This window comes from Cavia porcellus, unplaced genomic scaffold (assembly GCF_034190915.1).
Source record: "Cavia porcellus strain 051 isolate PalLab524CR breed Dunkin Hartley unplaced genomic scaffold, mCavPor4.1 scaffold_27, whole genome shotgun sequence".
Lineage (NCBI taxonomy): Eukaryota > Metazoa > Chordata > Mammalia > Rodentia > Caviidae > Cavia > Cavia porcellus.
The window spans coordinates 44,112,800-44,125,560 of NW_026947510.1; the positions used below are offsets into that span (position 1 = coordinate 44,112,800).

The following is a 12,761-nucleotide window of genomic DNA, read 5'->3' on the forward strand; positions in this document are numbered from 1 at the left end:
AAAAACAGAGCATGGACAATTTATTCAGATTACTTTAAAATTTCCAAAATAATCTTGGTACTGTGACCACCCCTTCTGTTATAAAGAGACTTATTTACATTCTTCTATTACAGAAGTCACTTCAGATTTCTCTGCCTCCTCTAAACAAAGAATAGTTTCAATAGGTAGTCATACCCTTCAATCTCAGGTCCTTGGGCTTTCAGATGTGCCCAGGGAGAGAGCGGGAAGACGGACATTGTTATCTAAGCGACCTGTTTCTAAAGACCAGGCATTCCCCAAGACTCACCCTGGGCATGTCAAATTCTTTAGCTCTTTAGTTTTGTCACACATTTTAAAAGTATATTGATCCAGACACAGGAGGACATTCTTGAGAAATGGGAGTCTCAGTGATTGGGGCATGTTTTCTTTTTCCTATTGTTAAGGCAGATTCCTAACTTTAAAAACAGCTTTTCGTAAGAAGTCATTAAGGGAAATTCTGTTTTCCATTTAAAGAAAAGGACAGCACAGAAATGGTCTTCTCATTAGTTATCAGTAAAGGACAAAAACCCAGCGGGGTACATTAAAACCTGCCGGAGACGCCTTCTCAGGAATACAAGGAAGCTGTTAGCACAGAATTCTGACTCAGTTGCATCACAGAGCTGAGCAGATGTTTCCCCTTCTGGGAATAAGGTCCCAATCAGGGGAAGAGCTTGCTTGTTTCACTGGTTTAAAATTTCTAGGCTTGGTGGCCATGCTAGCCATATGTGGCTATTTGAATTACTGTCATTACACGTATAAAAGTAGCAATCTGTTTTCCATCATAGTGGCCCCATTTCAAGGGCTGGCTACAATATTAGAACACACAGATACAAGACTGCATCCCACAGGAGATTCTGTTGGATAATGCTGTTCTAGGTTATTAGTTATGTAAAGTTAAAGAGCAGCTGAGGCACTGGGGGGCAGCTCGCTGTGGAGTGCTGGCCTGCAGACTCAGGGCCCCATGCAGACAGAGGGCTGCGCCTTGAGGCAGACTGCCATGCTGACATTTGAGGTTAAATACCATGTGGTTCTCTTCATGAAAAACCCAAAGTTTAATTTAAAGAGCAAAATAAAAGATAGATGATGGGAAGCAGTGTAGATGGATGAAGGGTTTGGGATTAGAGGGAGAAGGAAAAGAAAAGAGAGGTAAAGAAAATCAAGATGGGATACATGGGTATACCTCTTCCCACTGTGAATGTATCTTACGTGTCACACATGTACTAATAAAAAAAATCCTTAAAGCCCTGCGTGCCCAGCACCACAGAAAATAAACTAATGAGCAATTACATCACTACTTAATTACTTCTTATGCTTAAAAAGATTTGGAAGAATTAATCTTTCCCAAGGACAAATTATATGAATGGATATCTTTTTGGCTTTTTTTATTCACTGCTACTTTTTTTCATTTCCTTGCTTTACCAGTTGTTCAGGGGTATTTATCTCATGAGTTAAAATAACCTATTCTATATTCTGAGCTGTTGCATGTCTATAAATAGGGAAACTTTGAAATGGGTATTCAACCATTGCTAGGTTAGAACAATTGGCGATTGAAAATCAGGCTCCCAACATCCTAGATCATCCTATGATTCTGCCAAGTCAGCTAATGCTATTATTAAGAAAATCCAGAGGTTGTTTTCAAATGGGGCTTTAATGGGATATCTTATGCAAAGACCAGACTGTTTGGTAATCTAGATGTAACACTTAGGTATTTAATTGGAAATGTTTAATCTTGGCCAGTTGTGCTGTTATTTTGATTGACATCTAGTACTGATCCATGTGGACTTTGGTAGAGGTTATTTGTACTAATGTCAAGAGAGGACATGTACTTGTCACCCCTGGCTTCTAGGGATTAACTGGATCTCCAGAAAGGCAAAGGAACTGCATTTTCTTGAGTCATTCTTTCTTCCAGTCCCTACTGAAAATTACTGGAGTCCAAGCCAGGCATGATGGCTCATACCTATATTCCTAGCACTCAGGGAGGCTAGGCAGGAGGTTGAACCTATCCTGGGCCATTAGTGACTTAGTAAGACTCTTTCTTAAAGTAATAATAAAATATTTTAAAAGGGGGCTGGAGGCATGGCTGAGTGCAGAGGCTCTGGGTTCAATCCCTAGAAGTAAAACAACAACAACAAAAAGAGAGAAAGAGTCTTGCTGGGGTACAGCCCTGAGTATTTTCTAAATCTCTGTAAGTAGTAGTTCCTCTCCCTCCTTCCTTTCTCATCAGATTTGAGAACTACCAAAATACATAACCCTAAGAAACAGCAAAGAAAGAAGCCGAGTTTTCTATAGCATAAGCACTGTCTCGGCGTCTCCCTTTTTCCCTGTGTGGCACTTGTGACTTGCACAGCCTGGAGAAATGACTGGGCGTCCTGAGCCTGTGGGACCATACTGGGTCACCGCTGCCAGTGTCCCTGACTCCATGGCGATTGAAAGCCATTTTCACCCACATCTATGGGAATGTTCTTTGCAAGCTCCTAGCAAGAATAATGCAATTACCTATAGCCACAGTGAATAAATATTTTTTGATGATGAAATTTTAAAATGAAGATACAGGAGCCGTCAAACTCAGAACTGAGCGAGAAGCTGGGATTCAATGTCAGATTTTCTATATTTTTTTTCTTAACACTTGGACTTAGAAATGTTGAGTAATATCTTTTTGTTATTAGCAAATACATTGACATTATCTTTGTGTGTGTGTGTGTGTGTGTGTGTGTGTGTGTGTGTTTGAGGCAGGGTCTCACAATGCAGTTCAGGCTGACCTTAAACTCACAATGTAGTCCAGGCTGACCTCAAACTTGTGGTCAAACTCCTGCCTCAGCCTCCAAGTGCTGGGTTTACAGGTGTGTACCACCATGTCCAGCTGCCTAAATATGCTTTCCAAGTATTTCCACATGTATTTTCTTATTTATTGCTGAAATTAATTATGAAATCTATGTAATGTGTGAATCCCATATGTTCTCATTTTTATTATTAAATAATGTGCCTTTTATAGTAACTTTATAATTTAGCAATTAACTGAAACCTAAACCTATATTATCTGCTGTTAAAGGATTTAATCAAGAAGCAAATCATTGAACTCATTTCCAAGTAAATTACTAAACATAGTTTATGTACTAGTTTGTTTTACCCTGATTCCTTAAAACAGAATATCTAGAGTATTATAATGGTTTCTGTAATTATTGTATTCAAACAAGAAGAGAATTGTGTGTGTGTGTGTGTGTGTGTGTGTGTGTGTGTGTGTGTTTCCTACTTTGAGAGAAAATTTCAACTTATCATGGAGCGCTACATGTATTTTTTCTTTTTTGGTCATATTTTTCTCCATTAATTCAAAAGCTATGATAAAGTTCATAGAGCAAAGCCAGTTAAAATGCGCTAAAAGAACTAGTCACTTTCTACGTATTAAAATGCTTATAGACTATTTCAGAGGCAATTAACTAAAAGGAACTAGTGGTCTTGAGTCTTTCTAGGATTCCTTTGGAAAAAGCAAATCTAATGTTTCTAATTCAATAAAGCTGGCAAGAGTGAAGGTTCTCATTAGGTAAGTACAAGTATTTATCAGGGCACCAAAGCCCCAGGGTTGTGGAATCTGATGAGTGTGTTTGGTTGACTCTCTGTGGAGTGCCACAGAAGTGTATATAAGGTGCTTGCTGCCCTGATCCTTCTTAAAACCCATTCCCCGGTCATCCAGAGGTCCCTGTGACCTCAGTGTGGAGCCTGAGGGAATTCTGAAATGACTGCCCTGCTTTCTCTTTTCCATAGAGAGCCTTAGCTGATTTCTGGCATCAGTAAAATGGGAGATTGTGAATTAAGAACATTCGCTGTTACCAGATTACATTTGTCCAACTTTGAGGCCCTGAGACCACCCTGGTTATTTCTGCCAAAGGAATCTTGAGATCAGCATTGTTGATTTAATGGTTAATGTCTAAATCAGATGTTCCCAAGGTGCACATTAGAATTTTCTGGGAATCAAAGCACCTGCAGTCTTTTAAATCTCCACAAGTGACAACACTGTGGGTTAAGGATCATTCATTGTCTAAATAAACTTGGACTTGAAGCATCTAAGAATAAGAAAGGAGAGAGCTATTCCAAGATAGTCCTGTGTATTTACAAATACCTTGAGTAGTATGCTTTTTTAAAATTAGTTGACATTTCTCCCAGTAAAATGGTGATGCAGACACAGAACAGAGGTAAGAACACAACGTAGATCAGACCCCTAAAATGTCGCAGAGGACTGCAGTCAGTGTCTTCTGCCTAAACCCTCCGCCTTGAGCATGATATGAAAACATAAATCTGTGATGAAATTTTCATAGTAGTGGTCTCAGCAGGAGAGAGCTTCGCCAGAGAATGTGGTTGTACCATTGACTTAGTTTACCTCTTACTCATATTTTTGGTTTGGAGTTTCAGTTTTGTTGTTGTTGTCATTTTGTGGCTTTTTCTTTGTTGGTTTTTGAGACAAGGTCTCACTCTGTTGCTCAGGCTGGCTTTGAATTTGCGGCAGTGCTACTGCCTCAGGCTCTCGAGTGCTAGGGTTCCAGGTGTGCACCACCATACCCAGCTAGGATTTTGGTTTTTTCAGATTGGTCTTCATTTTGAAGGGATCCTCAGCCTCTCTAGTGTTGGAATTACAGTGCACCACCACCCCAGCTTTCTGTTGTTTTCATCCTTGACTCTTTTATAACTTTATTAGGAAAGCCATATCAGCTCAACATAGAAAATCCAGAAAAAGAGAAGTATAGAGAAAGAAAAATACAAATCTTTTCCAGTGCCACAGTTCAAACTAAATACTACTAACAGTTTTCATTTCTTTTTTGAACTACTTTGTCAGCTTCAAGTTACCTTCTAATTTTAATATTAGAAAATTTAACACATTTGAAATTTTTCATAATGAAAAGTAATCAGCTGCAGCAGTCTGAGACACTACAGTTTTTACAGGTTAAATGTGATTTTTACTTTTCACTTTTCTATACTGAATCAGTTTCTTCTTACAAAGATCCCTTCTCAGTGATGATGTAATAATTTTTTAGTTTGTAAGCTAAACAGGCATTTTGAAATTACACTTAATGATGTCCTTGTATGTACATTATATGCATATTCAACTCCCTCAAACTATTCGCTAACTGCGTAAGCCATGTTAACAACCTACGATGCACGCATGTGCATAATCTCCGAATCAGGTAATAGCAATTAAAGAAGAATTCACTTTGATAATTATACTATTAAAAATGGATAGCGACTTAAGGACATATTATTTAAGTGTGTCAGTGCAAGAAAATAAACCAAACAAAATACAGCTATATTCTATTCTAAGATTAGTATTTCATTATGATAAAATAGTATTCCCTTAGAAGACATAAAGGGCACTCTGTAATAGAAGTCATGAATTTCTGTAATAAAAATCTTTTCTCCCAAAGAAAAATTTGTTCTCTAATTGTCTTAAGTTTTTTTCCAGCATTGCAGAAGCTTTATTCTGCACTGTAAAGTAATGTCCCTGATTTATATAAATCCCTCAATTCCTTATTGGACGACACTGGGCAAGAGCAAAGAATTTTTAGTTTATTTGATGTGTGATTCCAGATATGTCTTTAATGAGTTTAGCAGGCAAATTTAATCTGTAGTTGCTGAAATCCGGCTGGTGTTTCCTGAGAGAATGAAGAGACTGGTGGTAAAAAGGACGTGAGGGAACATTCTCTCTCTCTCTCTCTCTCTCTCTCTCTCTCTCTCTCTCTCTCTCTCGTTCTCTCTCTCTCTCTCTCTCTCTCTCTCTCTCTCAGTTGCGCCAGTGATTACAAGCGTACAGCTAATATTTGAGTATATTCTTCAGTGAAGTCAGTTTCTTTAAAAATACCAAAAAGGAGTTGTACATACATACATTTAAAAGTAATGATTCAGCATCAACAGAACTGTTCATTGAGACACCTATTAAAATATACATGTCTTGTGCTGGGGATAAGCACCTGTCTGGCAAGTAAAAGGTCCTGAATTGGATCGTTGGATCCCCCGTCCAAAAAAAAAAAAAAGTACATGTTTTGTTGTAGAGTCAACCTATCGCAGAGGTTTCTAATTTGACCACTAGATTTTATTGCATGCAGTGTCAGTAACTAGATAAAAATAACATTGTCTAGAAGTAAAATTTTCTAGATTTAGTTTTTCTTATATGCTGCTGTTTGTTAAGATTAGTAAACTTACTACAAAGGAAGTTAAATTAGGATGGTTACATTTGTCAGCCATGATGAAAATGCATGTTTTATCTAAGATGAAAATGAGATAAACCTAAATCCCACAAAATGATACAATTGTAAAAACCAGACCTTTCTGCTTACAAATGGTAAAAATTCTCTTGACTAAAATTTCTCTAATCACATTGACTGTGTTTTGAATGGCTTCTCTCTTACGTACAGAGCCTGCTCAAATAAGGATTACTTCTTAGAGGCAGTAATAAAGTATAACATAGCTGGAAATGTGAAACATGGTGTGAGCCTACTTTTTAGGAGCTAAAGAGATTTACTAAGTCTTTACTGAATAAGTTTTCATTTATATGTCCTTGGATAATTTTGTATATGGTATTAAACTGTAAGAAATCCAACATAGTATATGTGTCCATCAATATTTGTTTTAATGAAATGTTGATTATCTAGATGACAGATTATGTTGAGTATTATAAAAATTTCAATATCTGTAAAGAATTAATTTTTTTCTCATTAACCATAAAAAACCAAATATCTTTTCAGCTTTATATTGAATACAATTAAATGAGGCCATTTTTCTTCAAGTTGATAAGTCATCACCCTTTAGATTGCCTTTGAATTATGATATTTTAATATGTGTAACAGTATTCATTAATTGATAATATTGGTTATAAAGTGAAATCTACTTGCAGCAATGTTGCCATAGCTTTTATTTAGTCTTGGAAGTATGCTACAGCATTTAAGACTTGTTTGCGTTTGTTTAAAAAAGTTAAGTCTGCAACCAGGGGATAAAATATAAACAACTGCAGTAATAGGAAGGTGTTAAAGTAGAGGATATATTTACAGTGTCGTCTTTCAAATCTAGCTGTGCTGTAAACTGATGTTTGCTGTATGCTCCTCCTGATTTGAAATAGATGAAAGAAAATGAACCTATTATCACCATGGTTCACACAATGATTGAGAACTCGGCGCTAAGACCACAACTGTACCAGCAAGTAAGGTCTTGGACAGTGAATGATACTGCTTTCTCATCTGCAAAATCCCTCAGTGACAGTTTTGGTTTCTCCTCTGATTTACCCATAACATCAGTGTTTTCCTTCTTTTCTTTATTGTTTATGTTTATTTGGGAATCCACACTTCATCCATGCTTTTCAAGATGCTGCAGTATTGTTAGCATGGCTTTGCTGAACATTTTGCCATCTTTCTGGAGTTTTCGTGCGGAGTATTTGATTGATATGTACTTGGAGGTCTGCAGTACATTTGTGAAATTTTTACTACAGTTCCATATATTTTTATTAATCCTGAAGGGCATTACAGCTGATTTTTATGGAAACGGCTTTGTAAAATTGTTTTCCCTTCTAGGGCATCTCTCCCATGCCAGTGTTTTAGGAATACATTGTGTTTGTATGAAAGTAATTACATCTAATTTCTGAACTAGATGGGGTAAAACCTAACAGTAGCCATTTCTTAACATATGGGATATCTTCTTCCTGTATCTTCTCATCTGTACACAGTCCATCAGGATAATCATATCTTACCCCATTCTTTTCTCTAACTCAAAATATGTGTCATGGAGCTACCTGGCTTTCATTTAGGAACCTTGGTAATCTGCAGATCTGCAAAAGAAGCCATACACATTTTATCCAATTTTTTTGTATTTCATGGTCTCAGTGTTCCTAGCTGTGTGTTTCACAACATCAGCGTCGTCCTCTTGAACACCCTCAAGTTACTTTGGCCAATAACCTGTTAAAATACTAGAAAACCATATAGAAGAAAAATGTTAACTAACATGAAAAATGAATGTGGATTTTGATTAAAAAGTATAAAAGCACCTAGTAAAAAGAAGCACTTTGAGTTTGCATTGGGGCCTAGAAACCAGAAGATCGATACAGCTGGTGAGGACATGATTCCTGTTTTTGAACCCATTTTTTTCAGAATATTTAAAATACATTTTACAACTAAAAGTCATCTTTAATTTGCAGCAGAGATAAAATATTAAATATTTAAAGTTAAACAGCTTTACTTTTCAAAAGAAAAGGGAATCTTTCAATTCTTTTTTTTTTTTACTTTTTTTTTTTTTTTTTTTTGGTCTTTTTCCTTTTTTTATAGGTACCGGGGATCGAACTCCCAACTGTTTGCTTGAAAGGCAGGCGCTTATGCCGCTGAGCTAAATCCCCAGCCCCCGAATCTTTCAATTCTTAAAGTCACTGGATAATAGAACCTCGACACTCCATTCCACAGGGCCGCCTGAGAACCCCAGCGCTTACTCCGAAATCAATAGCATTTCAGAGTTTGGAACTGACAGTACAATGTATCGCCTTATAGAATTCTAAATTGAAATGACATCAGGGGCATTATAATAGTATTTTCATTTCCACATTTTTCATATTTTAGAAAAGAATAATCTGGGATTTTCTGCTTTGTTTAGGTTTAATTTTTTTAGTACTTACCAACTTTTAGGGTGGATAATGTAGAAGTCATTGGTGATTTAAATTAATTCAGTTGCAACATCCCTGCAGTAGATTTGTATATTTCTTCGCTTAACACTTAAAAGAAAAAAAGCTAAAATTGTAGGAAACAGGAAAATCAGTATCTGTCAACAGCCTTGTGTGAACAGGCAGAACCAGGAGAGCCCAGGAAATCAGAGGAAACTGCTGTGGAGGCTGGATGGCCGCAGGCTGTCTTCTGTTTTAGCCTTAATTATTCCAGAGCACCTATAGTGGGTAAAAGTGACAGAGATGATTCTTTAGCTCTGCTTATAATAATGAAATTTTATTTTTTCCCTGAGATTTCATCACAACTTAGCAAAGAAAATCTTCATGAAAGTTTGACACTGTACACAAGTTTTTGATAGCTAGTACGGTAGCAAAATGTATTATGGCCTGTTTTGTTCTAAAACATAGCTGCTCTGTTTTTCCTCCCCAGGAAGGAAGACCTTTATGTTAACTGCTCGCATACATGAGAAGTTCCCTAGGGAGAAATTTCCTTAAAATTGGTTAAATGAAAATTGAACTATTGCCGCCAGGTATGGTGGCACACAACTGCAATCCCAGCACTTGGGAGGATTGCTATGAGCTACATAGTGAGTTCAAAGATCAGCCTGAAAAAAAAATCAGCCAGAATTACATGGCAGAACCCTGTCTCAAAAGACAGAAACAAGGGTCAAGGATTTAGCTCAGCGGCATAAGCACCTGCCTGGCAAGCACTAGGTCGTGAGTCTGATCCCTGGTACAAAAAAACTAAACAAAAACAAAACAAAAGCTGAATGCTACATAAGTGAGCAGATAGTTGAAAAAAATCCTCACCTTTATCATTCTACTACCTTTTATTAAATTTTTATACCATAGTCTTAAAGATGATTACTATTAGTGAAGTTAATTGCCTGATGAATAATTGGTCTAAAGATACAGACATTGGGGCTGGGGATTTAGCTCAGCGGCATAAGTGCCTGCCTTGCAAGCAGACAGTCGTGAGTTTGATCCCTGGTACCGATAAAAAGGAAAAAGAAAAAAAAAGATACAGACATCACAGATAGCTGTCATTCTACAGGCACTGTTGAGCCCTAATTGGATATAATGTGTTCTCTCATCAAGCCTAAAGATACTGCTCAGAAATATCTTCCTGCTTGTAGAATCGTATGGGTATTCATACACATACATATTTCACATACCTCAGTGATATCAAAGTTAAATTTTAATCAACATGAATAATTTTGTTTTAAATTAATGCCACACCAACTTATAAAAGAAAATAGTAGAAGTGCCTGGTGATGTCAGACTCATTGGGAGAGCACTTGCTTAGTATGCATGAAGCCCTGGGTTCAATGCCCAGCAAGCTTTAAAGAAAAACTTAAATATGCAAACGATATCTATTATGAAAAGGTTCTGTCTTTTTCAATAAACTATGTCACTATCTGTTCTAATATAGACAGTAAGATCTATGTGATAAACTTTACAATTTGAAAGAAGTTTGAGCACTGCTTAACTTTACATAATTGATAGCCTTTTTGGTTGTTTTGTTAGATTTTTGGAGGAAAGGGGTGAGGCAGGGTCTCACTTTGTAGTTCAGGCTGGCCTTGAACTCACAGCGATCCTCTTGCCCCAGCCTCCCAGGTGCTGGTTTTACAGACATATACCACCATGCCTGCCTAGAGTGTTTTTTTCATTTGCTTTTTTAGTGTTTCCAAAGCATGTTTAAAAAAATAGCTGGGCATGGTCACACCAGTAACTCCAGGACTCAGGAGTAGAGAGAACCTCTCTCAAGTCAGCCAGTCAGTCAATCAATCAGTCAATCAATACCAACCTCATCAGACAAGAATTATCAAACCAGAACTTTCTTGCTAAAGACAAATTTGAAAAATGATGAAACAGGGCTAGGAATGTAGCTCTGGGTTCTGTCCCAGCACCATTTTTATAAATAAATAAATAAATAAGATGAAAAGTGATAAAACATGAATTTAAATACTCAAAATTCAAGTTAATCAGAATACTCATGAAATTTATATTTTTCTTCTTACTAGAATTTTCATAACGATGCCAGAACAGCAAACTTTTCAATCCTGGGTGAAAGTTTTATTATTGGTTTTCCTAACAAATTATACCTGTCTTTCTTTGAAAATAGCATCAGCAATTATCAGTAGTGGAAAATAGAACGTGTTTAAATGTTAAGTTGTTGGGGCCTGGGGATTTAGCTCAGCAGCGTAAGCGCCTGCCTTGCAAGTGTGCGGTCATGAGTTCGATCCCTGGTATCAATAAAAAAGAAAAAGACAAACAAATAAAATAAATAAATGTTAAGTTTTTGAAGAATAATCTTGTTTTCTTATGTTTTCCTTCTGACTTACAAAGATTGTATGTAGGAGAAGGTTGGTTAAAAAATTTGGTTAGTTATCTAATAAATATCAAAGATAGAAGAGTTAAAGAAAAATGTCAGTGGTACTAACAACAGAGGTATAAAAATTCTGATTTATATGTGTAAAATGGTTATATGGCCATAAGGACATATTACTCAAAGATTTTACTACACAGCAGATAGTTTTAATACTGTGCCAACTGATACAAAAATAGATCTGCAGTAAGATCCCCTAAATAAAAATTTTATACCACTTCCCTAAATACTTACTACAATTTCCTAAGTTTCCATTTTAACATACTAATAAGTTCTCTGTTGACAGTAGGAGATAAGATGCAGTTCATATTTTGACGTAGGTATAACACTGTTCACTATCGTCAAATTCCATGGTTTAGTAAAGCTGTTCTGCATTTAACTTTAAATATTAAAGTATATTGTGACATTTTAATAGCTTAAGATCCTTCATCTTTATTTCTTATGTGTGAAAAATGTAATTTTAACATTATCTTCCTTTTTTAAAATCATGAGTCGAAACATTTTAAAACTTACTTTGCATTACTTTTCTCAGTAGTATAAATTCTTTCCATAGATCTGGGTGCTTGAATTTACAATAATGATACTTCTCAGAACATTCTTGGATTATCTTTAACATGTGTTTTGCCCATTAAATTCATTTTTCATGTAATGTTCATCTCTATGAAGGTTTTGTGGTTTAACAATCACTGCACATACCCTAAAATAGCCACAGATTCATTTGCATGAGGTTTGTGAAATTTATGTCTTGAAATGGGACCTGTTAAATCCAAGGCATTTTTTATGTTTGGAATGCTTATATTTTTAACCTTCTGATCCTCACATTTCTAGATCCATTCAGAATCCACAGTTAAAATTATACCTCATTTTAAGATCTAACTATTGCTGGGGGTAGTGGCACATGCCTGTAATCCCAGCACTCTGGAGACTGAGACAAGAAAGAATATTACTGTGAGTTCAAGGCCAGCCTGGGCTACATCATGAGTTCAAGGCTAACTTGAACTACACAATGAGACCGTGTCTTAAAAAATCAAACAAAACCAAAAAAACAACAGGGGGCTGAGGATTTAGCTCAGCGGCATAAGCGCCTGCCTTGCAAGCACGAGGTCGTGAGTTCAATCCCCAGTACTGATAAAAAGTAAAAAAAAAAAAAAAAATGAAAAAGACAAAAAAAAACAATAACAAAAGATCTGATCTGTCAAGCAGTTTTTTACAGAGTGAACATGTGTTGTCATTTATACATTTGTATGCACTTATGTAGGTATGTGTGAAAATTAGTTTTTCAAACTACATTATTGTTGGAGTATATTATTCCCATCCCCACCTTAAGCAAAAGCATGCTGTTAAGTAAGCACACGATGAGCCCCACTGAGACTATGTTTTTGCTACAGTCCGGAAGCCAGTTCAGGATCCAGAGGCAAGGCAGGGGCTGCCCAGGGAAGCTGTGCTGTGATCTGGGGTAGAGCTGGCTGAGATGGCCCTTGAGAGCTGGACACACAGTCAGCAGCCCGGGGTTCTGTGGCTGAGAGGTAGCTGGAAGAGGCCCAATAGAGAATGTTCAGAAACACTGAATAATAATTTCTTGCAGTAATACAAATGGTGTCAACCAACCCATACAAACTTTTTATGAACTGTGATTGTATCAATAGTTTGTACCATAGCCTTCAGTTTTATGAG

The 12,761-nt window shown here is 36.6% G+C and overlaps 1 protein-coding gene across 20 annotated transcripts in view; it reads left to right on the forward strand.

Annotated features, from left to right (window-relative positions):
* Window positions 1-12,761, forward strand: part of Plekha5 (pleckstrin homology domain containing A5) — a 237,595-nt gene that overhangs the window by 189,476 nt on the left and 35,358 nt on the right. For 14 of the 20 annotated variants that reach the window (XR_010043877.1, XR_010043876.1, XM_063238303.1 and 11 more), the window contains one exon: window positions 7,118-7,198. The exons of 5 other annotated variants lie outside the window; for them this stretch is intronic. Coding sequence is in view for 13 of the 15 variants with exons in the window: in XM_063238303.1 (XP_063094373.1) it covers window positions 7,118-7,198 (81 nt within the window). In the remaining 2 variants the exon portion in view is untranslated. Of the gene's footprint in view, window positions 1-7,068; window positions 7,199-12,761 lie in introns of those variants that run through there. One more of the 20 variants, XM_063238317.1, reaches the window with a different exon arrangement.